At 43.9% G+C, this 21,380-nt stretch overlaps 1 protein-coding gene across 4 annotated transcripts in view; it reads left to right on the top strand.

The window, feature by feature from the left end:
- LOC111965817 (TBC1 domain family member 9B) overlaps positions 1-21,380 on the top strand; it is a 56,115-nt gene that overhangs the window by 10,117 nt on the left and 24,618 nt on the right. For 3 of the 4 annotated variants that reach the window (XM_023990147.2, XM_023990146.2, XM_023990144.2), the window contains 8 exons: positions 3,086-3,204; positions 4,104-4,332; positions 7,299-7,557; positions 7,902-8,109; positions 8,487-8,651; positions 11,375-11,545; positions 12,008-12,158; positions 18,111-18,325. In XM_023990147.2, the coding sequence (XP_023845915.1) occupies positions 3,086-3,204; positions 4,104-4,332; positions 7,299-7,557; positions 7,902-8,109; positions 8,487-8,651; positions 11,375-11,545; positions 12,008-12,158; positions 18,111-18,325 (1,517 nt within the window). The remainder of the gene's footprint in view (positions 1-3,085; positions 3,205-4,103; positions 4,333-7,298; positions 7,558-7,901; positions 8,110-8,486; positions 8,652-11,374; positions 11,546-12,007; positions 12,159-18,110; positions 18,326-21,380) is intronic. The other variant, XM_023990148.2, reaches the window with a different exon arrangement.

Raw genomic sequence — 21,380 nt, 5'->3', positions numbered from 1 at the left:
GCTTGTGACTGAGCTGTACCGGAGCGAGAGAGAAGGCAGACGATCCCCCCAAAATTATATCCTCTCCACGCTCCAGTCAAATTACACACGATCCTCTCACCCCAGAGCTCATGGCTGAGCGGTACCTGAGTGAAATTGGAGTGCGAAAGAAGGCCGAAGCTCCCCAATTTTTAAAAATCCGCTCCACTCTCCAACCAAATTACTCACGCTCCACTCACATCCTCTGGTTGCTACGCAGTAGCCAATCTGCAGAGCTTGTGACTTCACGCTCCAGACCGGACACTGAGGGACTGGTTTATTCACATCTGTGCCAAGAATGTTAAAGTGACAAGGAGAGGAACACACTTTAGAACAGTGTTGTATTACTCAAGTCCCGATTTTCATGACTTTTAACTCGACTTGTACTCGACCATTGAGGACTCGCACTCGCCATCTAGACCATTAGTGACTCGGACTGACTTTCTCGGCCATTAGTGACTCGGACTGGCCCCCTGTGACTTGTATTTGCACTTGGACTGGATAGGCTACTATGATGAGCAGAATATTAGCAGCGCTGGATGAGCAGAGCAGCGAGGGTTCTGTTCTCTAGCAGTGGGAAGGATCCAACACACCCGGCACACATAGCCTACATTAGCTGGTGAGTTGTGGAGGAGCAAGCGATGAGTGTGGGCAGGCTCCGCTCCGGCTCAGCCTCCGATCATAGGCTACACATCACACAAGCCACTCTCTTGCTTCCCCGTAACCACCAGTCACCAGCCTGCTATTTAGCTTTGCCTGGTTAAGAAACAGAAACTTCTTCACGAAATTGAAAACAATAGTATCGAGTTTAATAGCACAACAGTGTAGCTATTTGTCTCTCGTTGTGGATAGAAAAGTAGTCTGTCTTTGAATTTTCATCTTGCTCTACCCTCCCACTTCCCCCTCCCTGCATCCCATAGTCAGGTTCTGACAAGTCTCCCTTTAGTTTTCACTCTGCAAATAACTACTCGATTACAAAAAAGTAGCTGAGAGCCCGACTTACCATTTATGTATTTAGTAAATAAGTAGTGAAACGCTATTGAGTAGAATTTGTGGTAGTGATGAATAATATTTAGGGCTACCGAGTGGCGCAGTCGACTAAGGCACTGCATCTCAGTTCTATAGGTGTCACTACAGACCCTGGTTCGATCCCGGGCTGTATCACAACCGGCCGTGATCGGGAGTCCCATAGGGCGGTGCACAATTGGCCCAGCGTCGTCCGGGTTAGGGGAGGGTTTGGCCGGGGTAGGCTGTCATTGTAAAATAAGAATTTGTTCTTAACTGTATATACAGTTTTTTAAATGAGGGAGTGGGAGTGGCGCCATCTGGTGGTGACTAGAAACAATTGTATGATAAGACCTATTATAAATTGATGGACTCGTGACTCCAACTTGGACTCGACTCGTACTTCAGCCATAGGGACTCGACTTGTACTCGAGCACAGGGGCTTGGGACTCGACTTGAGATTTAGTGACTCTGATACGACATTGCTTTACGATATCAAGTTTCACCTATGCTAGCTGCACTAAAGCACTCTGGCTTGAAGTTTGAAGGTACAGATCCCCTAATGCTAACCTTAACCATCAGTGGGGGAAATGCTAAACTGACCCAGGATCCTAACTAGGGCCAAACCCTATACCGACTAAACCACACCTAGACCCACTTAACCACACCCACTAAACCACACCTACAGTGCATTCGGAAAGTATTCAGACCTCTTAACTTTTTCCACATTTTGTTACGTTACAGCCTTATTCTAAAATGGATGACATAGTTTTTTCCCCTCGTCAATATGCACACAATACCCCTTAATGACAAAGCAAAAACAGGTTTTTAGAAATGTTTGCAAATGTATAAAAAAAACGGAAATATCACATTTACATAAGTATTCAGTCCCTTTAATCAGCACTTTGTTGAAGCACCTTTGGCAGCGATTACAGTCTAGAGTCTTCTTGGGTATGACACTACAAACTTGGCTTACCTGTATTTAAGGAGTTTCTCCCATTCTTCTCTGCAGATCCTCTCAAGCTCTGTCAGGTTGGATGGGGAGCGTCGCTGCACAGCTATTTTCAGGTCTTTCCAGAGATGTTCAAGTCTGGGCTCTGGCTGGGCCACTCAAGGACATTCAGAGACTTGTCCTGAAGCCATTGCTGTGTTGTCTTGGCTGCTGTGATCGTTGTCCTGTTGGAAGGTGAACCGCCCCAGTCTGAGGTCCTGAGCGCTCTGGAGAAGGTTTTCATCAAGGATCTCTCAGTACTTTGCTTCGTTCATCTTTCCCTCAATTATGGACTAGTCTCCCACTCCCAAGTGGGCTGTCATGTTCCTTTTACCGAGGAGTGGCTTCCGTCTGGCCACTCTACCACGATGGCCTGATTGGTGGAGTGCTGCAGGGATGGTTGTCCTTCTGGAAGGTTCTCCCATCTGGTTCTTGGTCACCTCCCTGACCAAGGCCTTTTTCCCCCGATTGCTCAGTTTGCCCAGGCGGCCAGCTCTAGGAAGAGTCTTGGTGGTTCCAAACTTCTTCCATTTAAGAATGATGGAGGCCACTGTGTTCTTGGGGACCTTCAATGCTGCAGACATTTTTTGGTACCCTTCCCCAGATCTGTGCCTCAACATAATCCTGTCTCTGAGCTCTACGGACAATTCCTTCAACCTCATTGCTTGGTTTTTTCTCTGACATGCACTGTTAACTGTGGGACCTTATATAGACAGGTGTGTGCCTTTCCAAATCATGTCCAATCAACTGAATTTACCACAGGTGGACTCCAATCAAGTTGTAGAAACATCTCAGGGATGATCAATGGAAACAGGATGTCTCATAGCGAAGAGTCTGAGTACTTTTTTGTATTGCTGTTTTATATTTGTAATAAATTAGCAACATTTCTTCATTTGTTTTGTGATTTTTGAAAAAATGGCTGTAACGTAACAGAATGTGGAAAACTGGAAGGGGTCTGAATACTTTCCAAATGCACTGTATACCCTCTAAAGCACACCTGTACCCTCTAAAGCACACCTGTACCCGATTTTTACCTTCGTGTTGATGTGGGTAAATACTGTGTTTTCCCAGGCTCCTCCCGGAAGGAGATCACAGAGCATTGGGAGTGGCTGGAGACCAACCTGCTCCAGACGCTCTCCATTTTTGACAACAACGAAGATATCACCACCTTCGTCAAGGGGAAGATCTCGGTAGGCACTGCTGCCACAAAGTATAGTTCAACCTCATAGAATTATGTCCTAGCTAATTGTTGCTCCTTCGTTAAGCTACTGACTCAGTTCCTCCACTAAATGCAGATCTATGCATCATTGTCACTTTAATCTAAACTAGAGGCCTTTACAGGTCCAAAAAGTTGGACCCGTTCCAAAATTATACTGGGTCATTTTTATCCGCACCCATACGTACATTTTCTATAATATAGAGATCCATTCCGAATTGATCCGTCGACAACTAGACCCGTTCTGGATAGACCTGGTCCAGTCCCGGTCCGATCCTAGTGAGGGAAGCAGCAGAAAAGTAGATTTTTAGCTACTTTAATAACTGGAGCTGATAAAGCGCAATGGAGAGGTGGTAGACATAGGTAACGCTCTAGTAGGGGCCGTGCTGTGTGTGTAGGCTGCTGTGAGTGTGAGCGAGTGACACAGCAACAGGGAGGGAGGGAGAGACAGCAACCAACCAAGCCGACTTTCCCTACAGTAGACTAAAAGCTGCCATAGCTAGATTATTTATCATCCAAAATGATTACGTGTAGTACCTCCTCTTGACTGCCTCAAACCGGGAGAAGCTAGTTAAGCTATCCATGTAGGCTAATTGAGGCTGCATGTGCTTTCTTGTTCTACACAGTTACAAACAAAAACAACAACCCATACATTTTAATTCAAACTTCCATTGATCAGATATCTCCTAACATTTGCCATACATGGAGGCTCTGACTGTAGCCTATTGCTGCTTTGATGACTTATGATTGGCCAACAACAAGCTACACGCGCCACTCGTGAAAAACAAGAGCAGCAGCATAAATGATACAATTTCTCTCTGTCTATATATATTGTAACAGAACCTAACTCCCTCCTCTACTCTTTCTATCTAGGGCATCATCGCCGAGGAGAACAAGAGCAAGGCTGCCCTGGAGGATGAGGACTCTGGCAAGTTCCGTGAGGCTGAGCTGAAGATGAGGAAGCTGTTTGGCATGCCCGGCGAGGAGAAGCTGGTCAACTACTACTCCTGTAGCTACTGGAAGGGCCGTGTGCCCCGGCAGGGCTGGGTCTACCTCAGCGTCAACCACCTCTGCTTCTACTCTCTCCTCCTGGGGAAAGAAGGTGGGTGTGGAGCAGGGTTTCCGTTAGCTGTAAATGCCGGGTAAAAAAAAGATTAGAAATATATATATATCAAATGTATTTATATAGCCTTTCTTACATCAGCTGATATCTCAAAGTGCTGTACAGAAATCCAGCCTAAAACCCCAAACAGCAAGCAATGCAGGTGTAGAAGCACGGTGGCTAGGAAAAACTCCCTAGAAAGGCCAAAACCTAGGAAGAAACCTAGAGAGGAACCAGGCTATAAGGGGTGGCCAGTCCTCTTCTGGCTGTGCCGGGTGGAGATTATAACAGAACATGTATAACAGAATCCCAGTGGAGAGAGGGGAACCGGCCAGGCAGAGACAGCAAGGGTGGTTCGTTGATCCAGTGCCTTTCCGTTCACCTTCACACTCCTGGGCCAGACTACACTCAATCATAGGACCTACTGAAGAGATGAGTCTTCAATAAAGACTTAAAGGTTGAGACCAAGTCTGCGTCTCTCACATGGGTAGGCAGACCATTCCATAAAAATGGAGCTCTATAGGAGAAAGCCCTGCCTCCAGCTGTTTGCTTAGAAATTCTAGGGACAATTAGGAGGCCTGCGTCCTGTGACTGTAGCGTACGTGTAGGTATGTACGGCAGGACCAAATCGGAAAGATAGGTAGGAGCAAGCCCATGTAATGCTTTGTAGGTTAGCAGTAAAACCTTGAAATAAGCCCTTGTCTTAACAGGAAGCCAGTGTAGGGAGGCTAGCACTGGAGTAATATGATCAACATTTTTTTTTATATACACACACACGAATAGACTGACGAGTTTCAGAAGAAAGTTATTTGTTTGTGGCCATTTTGAGCCTGTAATCGAACCCACAAATGCTGATGCTCCAGTTACTCAACTAGGTTAAAGAAGGTCAGTTTTTTATTTCTTCTTTAATCAGAACAACAGTTTTCAGCTGCGCTTACATAATTGCAAAAGGGTTTTCTAATGATCAATTAGCCTTTTAAAATGATAAACTTGGATTAGCTAACAACGTTCCATTGGAACACGGGAGTGATGGTTGCTGATAACGGCCTCTGTATGCCTATGTAGATATTCCATAAAGATATTCTTCCATTCTGTACGCCTCTGTACGCCTATGTAGATATTCCATTAAAAATCTGCCATTTCCAGCTACAATAGTCATTTACAACATTAACAATGTCTACACTGTATTTCTGATCAATTTGATGTTATTTTAATGGACAAAACATTTGCTTTTCATTCAAAAACAAGGACATTTCTAATTAACCCCAAACGTGTGTGTGTAATATGTGTGTGTTAAAATTGTTGCCAGCCAAATTATCAACAACAAAAAAATCCATTGCTAAATAATGCTTTGTATTAATTGGTGGAAATACCAGATGATGTGCTCCAACTTCATAGGCAAATATACTTCGTAGGATAATAAATCCTTAAGCTGCTTGGAAATTAGTGTTGGGTGTGCCTTAATAAAACATTTACTCGGGCAAAAGATGCAAGGTCCTCATAAGGGACTTCAGCCAGGTCTACCCTGACTGGGCAAAATTTGTGAAGATTGTGTTGATTATACCTGTTTCCAGTGTACCGGCCAAGAGGGGGTTCTTTCTCCAAAACAGAGTATAGACAGCCTGTAAATTATAGGCAAATTGTGTTCGTCAGGCCCGTTACTAGCAGTTCTACCTCAGCCCTAGGCAAGATCAACATATGCCGCCCATGTCATTTATAGTATTAAGATTTGGAATGGATTGATAGAGTACAGTAATGATGTGTATCATGCACAATTGGTGCATTTCAGTTCAGCTTATTCAGTAGCACTTGGAAATGAAACATCATTGCCAACTTTTCACATCGGACTTACAATGTTGCAATCACTAGGCAGCCAACTGCCTATAGTAGGAAACCGAGTTGTTATCAATGCTAAATCGCAGCGGGAGTTGGGTGGGCCGGGCCAGTCATGGCAAGAAGAGATCCAGCTTTTGTCAAATGTAGCTAACCATTTTCTTAACCTAATTTTCCTAACCTGAATGTTAATTCTCCTGACCTGCTACGAAAAGTCAAATCTGACTGCTGGATCCCTTCTAGCCATGACCGGCCCTGGTGTTCGTAAACAGCCATGTTTTATTTATTAGGTCTAATTAAAATGTTCATGCCTAGGCTAAATGAAATTAGAGAAGCCTAGATTGTATTTGAAAACAGCTGTGTTTTTATTAATTAAAATTTTCATACAAATAGCCTATAGGACATGTTGTTTGCAAATGTATTACTATGTAGGCATCTAAGCAAAACATTATTATTATTTTATGATTTATAGCAGGGAAGAAGAAGCAACAGGCAATGTTTTGCTTTTCAATAAAACCTGTCATGTTGGTATAAGAACATTACAGGCTAATTTCTATGCTGTTAAGATGAATTACAATAATGTAAATGTGATTTTGAGCACTGTGGGTGTATGCCCTAATGCGTTACACACCCAATGCATATGGATGTCTGGTAAATTAAAATCTTAACGGAAACCCTGGTGTGTGCATGCATGTGTGTCTGAGAATGAAGCAATGCACTGTATGTGGGCAGTGATCTCTGATTCCAGAAAAAGAGAATGAGGCTTAGAGTGTGTGTTAGCGTGTATGTTGAGGAATGTGATTGACTCATAGTGAATAGCCCCACTTCAATGTTGCAGCACCAACCCACAACACAATTCTGTACTAATTCAATCCTCTAAGATAGCATTCTATGAAATCTACCTCTCTTTCTTCCTCCTACTGTTTCTGCCCCTCTACTGAACACCTTCTATCTCTCCCTGCTCCCTGCCCCAAAGGACTCCTTCCTTTGCTCTCTCTCGCTCTCTTCTCTTCCTGCCTCTCTCTCTCTTTTTCTATGCTGTATCTCCCTCTGTCTCTCACCCTATTTTCTGGGCAAAGTAAAATATTTCTGTGAAAGCGTCTGCTAAATGATCTCCCCCACTCTCCTTATAGTGACCCTGGTGGTGCAGTGGACGGAGGTCACCCGCCTGGAGAAGAACGCCACGCTGCTGTTCCCGGAGAGTGTGCGGGTGAGCACGCGGCACACGGAGCACTACTTCTCCATGTTCCTCAACGTTAACGACACCTTCAAGCTCATGGAGCAGCTGGCCACCATCGCCATGCGCCAGCTGCTGGACAACGAGGGCTTCGCCGCCGACCACTCGCTGCCCAAGGCCTGCAAGACGCTCAAGAATGTCTCGGCACTGAAGAGGTAGGAGGGTTCAAGAGTAAGGAATGTCCTGTTTTTTTCTGACCATTAAAAAATGTGGTATTTCAAACAACTGTTTTCACTGAAATGAAGTGGTACTTCCAAGAACGTGTCTTTTAACTCTATAGAGAACAGGTGTAGACAATTCAGGTCCCAACACACCTGATTTAGCTAATAAAGGTCCTCAATGTAGTGGTTCGTTTCTGTATCTCACCAATACATCACTTTTGGGGGTATAGTTCTAGACAGTATTCATATTTTTAGTGTGTATATATTTACTGTATCTGTAGTTTTTCTTCATTTTGCTAATTTACTCTCTTCCACTCACTACTGGATGTCAACTACAGGGACCTGGACGCACGGGCCAAGAACGAACGTTACCGGGCGCTGTTCCGCCTGACCCAGGACGAGCGCCTGGACGGACACACAGACTGCACGCTGTGGACTCCCTTTGCCAAGATGCACATTGTGGGCCAGCTGTTTGTCTCCAACAACTACATCTGCTTCTGCAGCCGTGAGGAGGACCTCTGTCAGCTCATCATCCCCCTCAGAGAGGTGCCTACACACACAACCCAACGCAAAGCACGAGCCCTCTCTTTCTTTTGTTTCCTGCCTCCTTTCTTTCTCTTTCCCCCTCTTTTCCATATATCCTGCATCCCTCTTTCCTATTCTCTCATTTTAATTTTCACTCTCACTTTCTTACCCTGTATCTGTCTTTCTGTTTTTCATGGGGGACGTAACATACCCTCATTGTGGGATGTGCCTAATGTTCTTAAAGTTGTACATTAGTTATCTTTCCTTCGCTCTCTTGCTCTCTTCCCCTCCCTCTCTCACCCCCCCTATGTTTATCTCTCCTTCTCTCCTCCTTCCACCCCATCTTTCTCTTCTACCCTTCTCTGTCCCTCTTCCCTTCCCTCCATCCTGCTCTCTAGGTGTCCATTGTGGAGAAGGCAGACAGCAGCAGCGTCTTGCCCTGTCCCGTGTCCATCAGCACCAAGAACAAGATGACCTTCCTCTTCGCCAACCTCAAGGACCGCGACTTCCTGGTTCAGCGCATCTCCGACTTCCTGCAGCGCACCCCTGAAAGTGGCCATTCGGTGAGCCAATCAGAGGGGAGGTGTGCTGTTTGGGTCTACCCTTTGAGCTAGGCTTGGGCTAGGCTTGTCGTAGCAATTTCCTGTATTACTAAATGAGGAGAGTTACAAACCACACACCAGTCAGAGTACTTACATTTCATCTTTAATAATTAAAGCTTCACCATAGCCCTGTGACTCTCTGATCAATTCAGTGTCTATAATGAATTCTGAGAGTCCCTATAAAAGAATACCAAGATATTTTATAGCCAAGATACACCCCTCTAGTCGACATGACAAACCACAGATAATAGGAACTCTTCACAAAAGGCCTTTTACTTGAGAAAGGAGTATCCCATAGCCAGATAGCATTAGCTATAAATTATCGTTCAGTTTGGTCTCTAAGACGAGGTTCTAATCTCGTTCCTGGTACTTCATAGTACAAAAACATTACCTCACTATCTAGAATGCTCTTTAGGCTTTATTGGCCAAAGACATCGTAAATCTCCTCTGTCAGTGCTATCTCATAGAGGCCCATCCTAAGTGGAACACTGAACACACAATAGTCGACAGATTCTATTCTGTCGAATAAAACAACCATTCTAATGCAATACAAATATTATAATATAATCCTTCAAGCACTATAACATAAGCTCGCAATTTTCCACGACAGGCTTTACCTTCATGCCAACTTTGTGCCATACCGGGATGTTTGGTAATGCACAAGGGGCGCTGTTTTCAAACCCAATGCTAACAAGTACATGTTAAAGCCCATAGAGAATGCTACCTAAATGCTAATGAGCACATACCTAAACTATACAAGTAACCAAAAAATGCTACTCACAGTTTGCTGCACGCACAAAACAAATATTAGCCAGCAAGGTTCTTGGTCCAGGAGAGGATTTTCTGCTGTTACCAAATGAATGCTTGATTTTGCAAGAATAGATAGTTACTAAACTAGCTACTAAATTAGCAAACCATATGTACAACTGCAGAGCATTTAGCACATGTTAGACGGTTAATTGAATAGTTATAAGATATCTAGCTGGCAAACATTTAGTTGTGAGTTCCATACTGTAACTAGATCACCTGGCGTGTGCTGCACAACAATGAGTGACTCAAAAAGCTCCGGTCTCTTGTTGTGTGCTTGTAAACAAACACCGCGTGACTGGGGACTACCGTAACCTTCATAATAATGTGACAGGTGACACGAAGAACGCAATGTTTTTTATCTCCTAACCTATTGCACAAGTTGACTGCAGGTATTTACTTAAAACCTCTCTCGGGGACGTGAGACGGTAGCGTCCCACCTGACCAACATCCAGTGAAATTGCAGAGCGCCAAATTCAAATACAGAAATACTGATTATAAAAATTCAGAAAACATACAACTGTTAAACATAGGTTTAAAGATGAACTTCTTGTGAATCCAACCACGGTGTCAGATTTCAAAAAGGCTTTACGGCGAAAGCATACCATGCGATTATCTGAGAACAGCGCCCAGCAGACAAATCATTACAAACAGTAACCAGCCAAGTAGAAGAGTTACGCAAGTCAGAAATAGAGATAAAATGAATCACTTACTTTTGATGATCTTCATATGGTTGCACTCAGAAGACATTAATTTACTCAATAAATGTTTGTTTTGTTCGATAAAGTCTCTCTTAATATCCAAAAACCTCAGTTTTGTTCGCACGTTGTCTTCAGTAATCCACAGGCTCAAACGCAGTCACAACAGGCAGACAAGAAAATCCAAATTGTATCCGTAAAGTTCACAGAAACATGTCAAACGATGTTTTATATTCAATCCTCAGGTTGTTTTTAGCCTAAATAATCGATAATATTTCAACCGGACCATAACGTCGTCAATATAAAAGGTAAACAAGAAAAGCGCGCTCTCGGGATTGCTCATGAAAAAGCTCTGTGACACTTTAGGGTCCAGTCATTCAGACTGGTCTTACTCCCTCATTTTTCAGAATACAAGCCTGAAACAATTTTTAAAGACTGTTGACATCTAGTGGAAGGCATAGGAACTGCAATTTGAGTCCTAAGTCAATGGATACTGTAATGGCATTGAATAGAAAAGGATACTGTAATGGTATTGAATAGAAAACTACAAGAAGTAAAAAAAAATCCTACTTCCTAGATGGATTTTTCTCAGGTTTTCGCCTGCCAAATCAGTTCTGTTATACTCACAGACATTATTTTAACACTTTTGGAAACTTAAGAGTGTTTTCTATCCAAATCTACCAATTATATGCATATCCTAGCTTCTGGGCCTGAGTAGCAGGCAGTTTACTTTGGGCACGCTTTTCATCCGGAGGTGAAAATAGTGCCCCCTACCCTAGAGAAGTTAAAAAGTAGCTACAAATATTCACATTTATTGAAAAACTTCAAAGAAATAGTTTCAACGGTATTGATGTTATTTAAAAACCATCCTGTATCTTTTTCCAAATACCCCGGTATATGTTATAAACAGTATACCGCCCAAGCCTACTTTGAACTGTCAGTCACGTTCTGTCGTGAACGAGAACGCAATTGTGATGGATAATAGGGCTTTTTGATGTATACAGTGATTTTTATGCTACTTTCTACATAACAATAATATGCTGTAATCACTCATTTGTGTACATACTTTTGGCAGAATGATTTCTCTGAATGCATTAGTTGGTTACACATATCAAAATATCCTTATATTTTTTCTCTCCTAACACCCCTTTAAATCCCCAATCTCCTCCTTCTCCCCAGGGTTCTCCCAGCCCTAGTACCACCCCTCTCTCCTCCAGCCTCCCCACACCCACTGGTGCAGCAGGGGAACCGTCCCAGAGGCGCCACTACAGCCCCAGCCTGCCAACAGCCACTCAGGGCCTGCTCCACATCTACCAGAAGGACGCCCCAGAGGAACACGGACCCAAAGCTGTGAGTTCAACCCCACTCCCAGACCCACGTCAATGGCTTGGACTGTCTTATGCTCTTAGAATATCCTACACACTTTCTATAGGGTTTTATTACTTCAGTGTGGTCATCATCTGTTTTTAAGCTGAAGTGATCCTTTCTAAACAGTATTTTATTGTCCCTACCTAATGATGTAGACAGTTGGATGCTTTAGAGTGTAGGCTAATGTATGCTGTGTCTATGGTTCTGGTCCTCAGGGTTAACATTACACTAGAGGAAATACTATCTTAACCAAATGTGTGCATAGGCAAGCTTGAAGGCCACCATCTGTTCATTCATCTAGCTCAGCTATCTAGCTCAGCTTACCCAAACGCAAGGGATTGTTGGATCACTGACTCTTAGTAGTACGTCTTTGTTTGCTTTTCTCATGGTGCCAAAGGAGCACTGACTCCTATACTGACCCCCCCCTTTCTTTCTCCTCCTCAGACAAAGGAGAAGATGAAGGAGGAGTCGTGGAACATCCACTTCCTTGAGTTTGGCAGGGGTGTGTGTATGTACCGTACCTCCAAGACCAGAGAGCTGGTGCTCAATGGGATCCCTGAGAGCCTCCGAGGGGAGCTGTGGCTGCTCTTCTCAGGTTGACATTTGTTTGTACCATATGACCTCTAGTTTGTACCATAATAGTTCATTGGTGATGTGGACACCAAGGAACTTGAAACTCTCGACCCGCTCCACCACAATAATTGCACTCAATGTTTCTTAACTTGTGCTGAATCTGATGAAAGTTATTCTCAACTTCTGCTTTGGCTGTGCAGAGTCTAGGTCTACATATGAGCCTCTAGCTTTAACTACTAGGCCACTTGAACTGTAGCAGACACACCATGTCTTTGGGATGTTTTTAGCAGCACCTCAGTGGGGTTTCAAACCACCAACCACAACCACAAGTAGTGTCATTGCAGAGGAACTTCTCCTCAAATGGTTTCTGTTCTTCTCTGTGGGTTAAAGTTTAGATGGCCCTAGCAGACTGTACTTTGCCCTATATAAAGGTAACAGAATTGTAGATTGTTAAGATAAAGTAGATAATTTACCAAATATAAACGAATACACTGACTCAATATATGCCATATATGGTTTCTTCAAACACAATGATTTTGAATGGCAGAGTTTGAAGGTTAAATAGAGCGTAGAGATAAATAGTTTTTATGAGCAATAAGAGGACATCTATGTTTATATGTGAGTGCTCAAAAGTTATAGAGCTGCACCATCGAGAGCATCCTGACTGGTTGCATCACTGCCTGGTATGGCAACTGCTTGGCCTCCGACCGCAAGGCACTACAGAGGGTAGTGCCAACGGCCCAGTACATCACTGGGGCCAAGCTTCCTGCCATCCAGGACCTCTATACCAGGCAGTGTCAGAGGAAGGCCCTAAAAATTGACTCCAGCCACTCTAGTCATAGACTGATATCTGCTACTGCACGGCAAGTGGTACCGGAGCGCCAAGTCTAGGTCCAAAAGGCTTCTTAACTTCTCTAGGATAGGGGGCAGCATTTTCACTTTTGGATAAATAGCGTGCCCAATTTCAACTTCCTTCTACTCATCCCCAGAATATAAGATATGCATATTATTAGTAGATTTGGATAGAAAACACTCTGAAGTTTCTAAAACTGTTTGAATCATGTCTGTGAGTATAACAGAACTTGTGTAGCAGGCAAAACCCTGAGGACTAACCATTCAGATATATATTTTTTTGAGGTCCCTGTCTGTTCAATGAGGTTTCATTGGGATACTAGATTTCTAAGGGACTTGTTTGCCGTTCCTACCGCTTCCACTGGATGTCACCAGTCTTTGGAAATTGGTTGAGGTTATTCCTTTGTGCAATGAAGAAGTACGGCCATCTTGAATCAGTGTAACGTTTTGTGTACTGTTTGAGAGTTGCACAAGACTAGAAAAGTAGCGTTAGTTTGTTGTCCTCCTGTATTGAAAACAGATAGACCCGTCTTCAATTTGATCGATTATTAACGTTTAAAAATCCCTAAAGTTATATTACAAAAGTAGTTTGAAATGTTTTGGCAAAGTTTACACGTAACTTTTGAGATATTTTGTAGTGATGTAGCAAATTGGAAGCTGTTTTTTTCTGGATTAAACGCGCCAAATAAATGGACATTTTGGATATATATGGACGGAATTAATTGAACAAAAGGACCGTTTGTGATGTTTATGGGACATATTGGAGTGCCAACAAAAGAAGCTCGTCAAAGGTAAGGCATGATTTATATTTTATTTCTGCGTTTTGTGTTGCGCCTGCAGGGTTGAAATATGCTACACTCTCTTTGTTTACTGTTGTGCTATCAGATAATAGCAACTTATGCTTTCGCCGAAAGGCCTTTTTGAAATCTGACATGTTGGCTGGATTCACAACGAGTGTAGCTTTAATTTGGTATCGTACATGTGTGATTTAATGAAAGTTTGATTTTTATTATCATTTTATTTGAATTTGGCGCTCTGCATTTTCCCTGGCTATTGGCCAAGTGGGATGCAAGCGTCCCGCCTATCCCAGAGAGGTTTTAACAGCCTCTACTCCCAAGCCATAAGACTCCTGAACAGCTAATCAAATGCCTACCCAGACTATTTGCATTGCATTTGCATTGCCCCCCCCCCCCCCCCCATTTTACGCTGCTGCTACTCTGTTTATTATCTATGCATAGTCACTTTAATAACTCTACCTACATGTACATATCTCAATTCCCTCGACTAACCTGTGCACATTGACTCTGTACCGGTACCCCCTCCCCTGTATATAGTTTTGCTACTGTTATTTTACTGCTTCTCATGAATGTTTTTATTTTTTACTTATCAATTTTTATTTATTTAACACTTGTTTTCCTTAAAACTGCATTGTTGGTTAAGGGCTTGTAAGTAAGCATTTCCCTGTAAGGTCTACAGGTCACAAATAAGATTTGATTTGCTAGCAGTTGTTTGTGCCTGAGTGTGAAATGAGTGTGGGTGTCTAGTCTTTCAGGGAGGATATAATCAAATCAAATTGTATTTGTCACATGGTGCTTACTTACAAGCCCTTAACCAACGATGCAGTTTTAAGAAAAAAGTAAGAGATAAGAAAAACAAATAATTAAAGAGCAGCAGTGAATAACAATAGCGGGGCTATATACAGGGGGTACCGGTACAGAGTCAAAGTGTCAATGTGCGGGGGCACCGGTGTTGAGGTAATTGAGATAATTATGTACATGCAGTTAGGGTTGTTTAAGTGGCTATGCATAGATAATAACAGAGTAGTAGCAGCGGGGGCAAATAGACTGGGTAGCCATTGGATTAGCTGTTCAGGAGTCTTATGGCTTGGGGGTAGAAGCTGTGGACCTAGACTTGGCGCTCCGGTACCACTTGCCGTGCGGTAGCAGAGAGATCAGTCTATGACTAGGGTGGCTGGAGTCTTTGACGATTTTTAGGGCCTTCCTCTGACACCGCCTGGTATAGAGGTCCTAGATGGCAGGAAGCTTGGCCCCGGTGATGTACTGGGCCGTACGCACTACCCAAGGAACTTGAAACTCTCAACCTGCTCCACTACAGTCCCGTCGATGAGAATGGGGGCGTGCTCGGTCCTCTTTTTCCTGTAGTCCACAATCATCTCCTTTGTCTTGATCACGTTGAGGGAGAGGTTGTTGTCCTTGCACAACATGGTCAGGTCTCTGACCTCCTCCCTATAGGCTCATCGTTGTCAGTGATCAGGCCTACCACTGTTGTGACATAAGCAAACTTAATGATGATGTTGGAGTTGTGCCTGGCCGTGCAGTCATGCGTTAACAAGGAGTACAGGAGGGGACTGAGCACGCACCCCTGAGGGGCCCCCGTGTTGAGGATCAGTGTGGTGGATGTGTTGTTACCTACCCTTATCACCTGGGGGTGGCCCGTCAGGAAGTCTAGGATCCAGTTGCAGAGGGAGTTGTTTAGTCCCAGAGTACTTAGCTTAGTGATGAGTTTTGAGGGCACTATGGTGTTGAACGCTGAGCTGTAGTCAATGAATAGCATTCTCACATAGGTGTTCCTTTTGTCCAGTTGTGAAAGGGCAGTGTGGAGTGCAATAGAGATTGCGTCATCTGTGGATCTGGTAGTGCGGTATGCAAATTGGAGTGGATCTAGGGTTTCTGGGATACTGGTGTTGATGTGAGCCATGACCAGCCTTTCAAAGCATTTCATTGCTACAGACGTGAGTGCTACGGGTCGGTAGTCATTTAGGCAGGTTACCTTAGTGTTCTTGGGCACAGGGACTATGGTCGTCTGCTTTGAACATGTTGGTATTACAGATTCAGACAGGGAAAGGTTGAAAATGTCAGTGACACTTGCCAGTTGGTCAGCGCATGCTCAGAGTACACGTCCTGGTAATCCGTCTGGCCCAGCGGCCTTGTGAATGTTGACCTGTTTAAAGGTCTTACTCNTGCAAATTGGAGTGGATCTAGGGTTTCTGGGATACTGGTGTTGATGTGAGCCATGACCAGCCTTTCAAAGCATTTCATTGCTACAGACGTGAGTGCTACGGGTCGGTAGTCATTTAGGCAGGTTACCTTAGTGTTCTTGGGCACAGGGACTATGGTCGTCTGCTTTGAACATGTTGGTATTACAGATTCAGACAGGGAAAGGTTGAAAATGTCAGTGACACTTGCCAGTTGGTCAGCGCATGCTCAGAGTACACGTCCTGGTAATCCGTCTGGCCCAGCGGCCTTGTGAATGTTGACCTGTTTAAAGGTCTTACTCCCATCGGCTGTGGAGAGCGTGATCACACAGTCGTCTGGAGCAACTGATGCTCTCATGCATGTTTCAGTGTTACTTGCCTTGAAGCGAGCATAGAAGTTATTTAGGGTAGGCTGGTAGGCTCTTGTCACTGGGCAGCTTTCGGCTGTGCTTCCCTTTGTAGTCTGTATTAGTTTGCAAGCCCTGCCACATCCGACAAGTGTCGGAGCCGCTGTAGTACGATTCGATCTTAGTCCTGTATTGATGCTTTGCCTGTTTGATGGTTCGTCGGAGGGCTTCCGGGTTAGAGTCCCGCTTCTTGAAAGCGGCATCTCTACCCTTTAGCTCAGTGCGAATGTTGCCTGTAATCCATGGCTTCTGGTTGAGGTATGTACGTACAGTCAATGTGGGGATGATGTCCTCGATGCCCTTATTGATAAAGCCAGTGACTGATGTGGTGTACTCCTCAATGCCATCGGAAGAATCCCGTAACATATTCCAGTCTGTGCACGCACAACAATCCTGTAGTTTAGCATCTGCTTCATCTGACCACTTTTTTTATAGACCGAGTCACTGGTGCTTCCTGGTTTAATTTTTGCTTGTAAGCGGGACTCAGGAGGATAGAGTTATGGTCAGATTTGCCAAATGGAGGGCGAGGGAGAGCTTTGGACGCGTCTCAGTATGTGGAGTAGAGGTGGTCTAGAATTGTTTTCCCTCTGGTTGCACATTTAACATGTTGATAGAAATTCTGTAAAACTGATTTAAGTTTCCCTCCATTAAATTCACCGGCCACTAGGAGCGCCACCTCTGGATGAGTGTTTTCCTGTTTGCTTATGGCGGAATACAGTTCATTTAGTGCGGTTTTAGTTCTAACCTCGCTCTGTGGTGGTATATAGACAGTTACGAAAATAACAGATGAAAACTCTCTGGTTAAATAGTGACGTATGTAGCTTATCATAAGATACTCCACCTCAGGCGAGCAAAACTTTGAGACTTCCTTAGATATCGTGCACCAACTTTTGTTTACATAAATGCATAGGCCCCCGCCCCGTGTCTTACCAGAGGCTGTTTTTCTCTCTTGCCGGTAGTGTATAACCCGCCAGCTCTATGTTCTTAATATCGTTGTTCACTGTGTTGCCACCATGTTAGCAAAACAGTGAACAATACTCATTGTGAATAAGTGAGTCTGTGTGCAAGCAAGCATTGTGTGTGTCAAGACTACATCCACATCAGAATTCGGTTGGTATCAAGGACAGCAGTCACTCCTACCTTGTGAAGGTAGTGTATGTTTCAGTCTCTCTGTTGCCGTGGTTATTAGGGAAGTGTTGTTGTTACCTAGTGGTGCGATGTCAACAAGCTGACCCCTCCGTCTTTCTTGTCTGACTCATCTGAGATCAGCTGACTCCCTGGACTCCTGAGTCATATGGTCTAGCTAAGTAACGGTTACGAAACTGAGCCCATAAGTTGTGTTGCTATGTGGATGTGTCATACTATGTTAAAATGGTAGCACTTAATAAACGGGGCTAAATGAACAGGATTGTGTCATGCAATGATATCTGGAGTGAGAGTTAATGACTAGTCTAAATTCTGTTTTCAGGAATCCCTTGAATTAGTGTTTTCTAGCAAATATGTAAAGGTTAACCATGTTTTTGATGGTACAACAAAGAAACTACCAGTTGTCTGAATCTGACTTTTTTTACATATATTTTTTTTTACAATGGTTAGAATCAAAAGGATCTAAACATGAAATACTTTGCCCACTGACAAACCCATATTGTCTGTGTCTGTCTTATAATCTATTGAGTTAACCACTTACCCCCATCCATCAATCAATCCATCCCCTCTCCAGGAGCTCAGAATGAGATGGACACCCACCCTGGCTACTACGCTGAGCGGGTGGAGCAGGCCATGGGCCGCTGTACCCTGGCCACGGAGGAGATTGAGAGGGACCTGCACCGCTCCATGCCTGAGCACCACGCCTTCCAGAATGAGATGGGCATCGCTGCCCTCCGCAGGGTCCTCACTGCCTATGCCTGCCGCAACCCTGGCATAGGATACTGCCAGGTATGCCGACTTGTTTTGTTTTTCTGGGGGGGGGGGGGGGGTTGTACAGCATTTTTTTAAACTATGCAGGTGGTCAACATTGTAAGTAGCCTTGTCCACACATCAGAAACATCAAGTTTTTGTAGTGTGATGTAGCTTGATGCACAAGTACACTCCCTGGACAGGACGCTAGTCTATCGCAGGGCCACATTATCAACACTGACTTAGTCTTTATATTACAATTTCTTACTTACACTACATGACCAAAAGTATGTGGACACCTGCTCGTCGAACATCTCATTACAAAATCATGGGCATTAATATGGAGTTGGTCCCCCTTTTGCTGCTATAATAGCCTCCATTCTTCTAGGAAGGCTTTCCACTAGATGTTGGAACATTGCTGCGGGGACTTCCATTCAGCTACAAGTGAGGTCGGCCACTGATGTTGGACGATTAGGCCTGGCTCGCAGTCGCCATTCCAGTTCATCCCAAAGGTGTTCGATGGGGTTGAGGTGCAGGCCAGTTCTTTCACACCGATCTCGACAAACCATTTCTGTATGGACCTCGCTTTGTGCACGGGGCATTGTCATGCTGAAACAGGAAAGGTCCTTCCCCAAACTGTTGCCACAAAGTTGGAAGCACAGAATCGTCTAGAATGTCATTGTATGCTGGAACTAAGGGGCCTAGCCCGAACCATGAAAAACAGTCCCAGACCATTATTCCTCCTCCACCAAACTTTACAGTTGGCACTATGCATTTGGGCAGGTAGCGTTCTCATGGCATCCGCCAAACACAGATTTGTCCGTCGGACTGACAGATGGTGAAGCGTGATTGATCACTCCAGAGAACATGTTACCACTGCTACAAGGCGGCGAGCTTTACACCACTCCAGCCGATGCTTGGCATTGTGCATGGTGATCTTATGCTTGTATGCGGATGCTCGACCATGGAAAACCATTTCATGAAGCTCCCGGCAAACAGTTCTTGTGCTGATGTTGCTTCCAGAGGCATTTCGGAATTGGGCAGTGAGTGTTGCAACCGAGGACAGACGCGTTTTACGCGCTATGCGTTTCAGCACTCTGCGGTCCCGTTCTGTGAGCTTGTGTGGTCTTCCACTTCACCACTGAGCTGTTGTTGCTCCTACATGTTTCCACTTCACAAGAATGTCACAAGAATGTCTTAATAATTTGGCTTTTATTTAACTGAAATTAACCATTTGGTTCCTGATACTGGCCAATTGAGTTGAATTCTTTGAAGTAGTAGAATGTGCCCATAGCTATAATTAGAAAATACCAGGAAAATGTCATCTAAAACAAAGCGTGAATGTTTTCTTGAAACATAATCATGATATTTTAACTAGGTTCTTTGACTGTAAATGATTCTCAGGGTGACTACTCTTATCCTGGTGGCTTCTCATTGACCCATAAACTGTTTATTCATTACTGTAAAGCAGTGTTTCCTCTGGAGAATTTGTTAGCTGTGGGGGAAAGGTAATTGGGGGTGGGGGGGGGGTTCGGGTCTTGGTTCTGTTGACTTAGTTCTGGTGACTTTTTAAAAGGAAAAACCTCACTGTCTAAAATATAATTTCCTCCCCCAGAAATGAGCTCAATTACGTATTGGTAAAATGATTATAGTATACAGGATGCAATTTAAGGTTGAGTGCAGCTATCTAAAGAAACACAACAGAGACCTTCTTTCTGAAATAAAAATGTTTATCTTGACAAAATTAACAGAGGAACATTTGACTGAACATGAATTAGAGCCCACTAAGTCATGTTCATTACAAAAGGAGGGCGTTGGAAATCTCTGTCTAGGTTCTGACAAAAACCTAGTTCTGACATAGTTTACAGCTTGTCARAGCACTTTATTCTTCTGGGCTTTTGGAAAAATATTTGTAATTGAACTCCTTGATGGGGGGGGTGTTGATGGAGAGCCGCATGCAGGCGGTGAGATGCTCTCCCTGCAGTCTATTCCTCAAGTCTGTTTTGACCTGCAATAACAGAAAGAATAATAAGAGAAAGGAGAGGGACAAAGAGGATCTACTTTCACATGTAAATGTTCTTACACCCTCTTACAATTAACGGAAGACACTGGTATAGTCGGTGCGTTTGCATGCCAGCTGGTTAAGGCAGGGGTAGACTGCCCCCACTCATCAAACTGCGAGGCCAGCTTTGTCATTGCCGTCAGCTGGTCAAACCCCTGAAATACATGAAAAACAAAAATATGTACACCATTAAAGAAGAGCCAACAAGAGTGGTAGTTCAACAGGAAAAAGGGTTGGTCAACACTGGCCTAAAATGTTCTCTTCAAAAGATTGTCACACTCATGCCATACCTTGAATGCTCCAACTAGCACATGTTGCTTATAAGAGGGCCACTCTTGCAGCACAGCAGCCTCTGGCTCTTGCAAGAACTGCCTGGAGAAGAGGGTCAGGTTAAAGGTGTTTATCCTCTCACTAGAGAACACAGCCTGAGGTCCCAACACACTGAAGGCCCCCAGAATCTCCAGGTGTTGGAACCTCTGGTCTAAGCTGTCCTGGAGGCAAAGAAGATATGGATCCATGACAGAAAATAAGTGATTAATAGCTGTTTGTTTTAGTTTATCTAACACACATGATGTAACATTGGTTTCATCACAGCATTTGAAAACAAATGTTTTTACCTCCTCTCTGGTCTTGGTCTTCACCTGGCCTATTCCTCTCCTCCTCCTCCTTGATGTTGAATGCGCCCAGACCCATTGGGTCATCGAGGTTGGTGGAGTTGGCTCAGAAMTAAACACATAATACTGTAGACTAGTACAGACTAAATATGCACAAACATTTTTAGCCCTTAGCCTAATTAAAGGAAATTTGACTTACCACGTGGCGTATTACAGTTGAAGTCGGAAGTTTACATACACTTAGGTTGGAGTCATTAAAACTTGTTTTTCAACCACTCCACAAATTTCTTGTTAATAAACTATAGTTTTGGCAAGTCGGTTAGTACATCTACTTTGTGCATGACACAAGTCATTTTTCCAACAATTGTTTACAGACAGATATTTCATTTATAATTCACTGTATCACAATTCCAGTGGG

This window comes from Salvelinus sp. IW2-2015, linkage group LG6.2 (genome assembly GCF_002910315.2).
Source record: "Salvelinus sp. IW2-2015 linkage group LG6.2, ASM291031v2, whole genome shotgun sequence".
Lineage (NCBI taxonomy): Eukaryota > Metazoa > Chordata > Actinopteri > Salmoniformes > Salmonidae > Salvelinus > Salvelinus sp. IW2-2015.
This window is presented reverse-complemented; position numbering and strand designations above follow the sequence as displayed.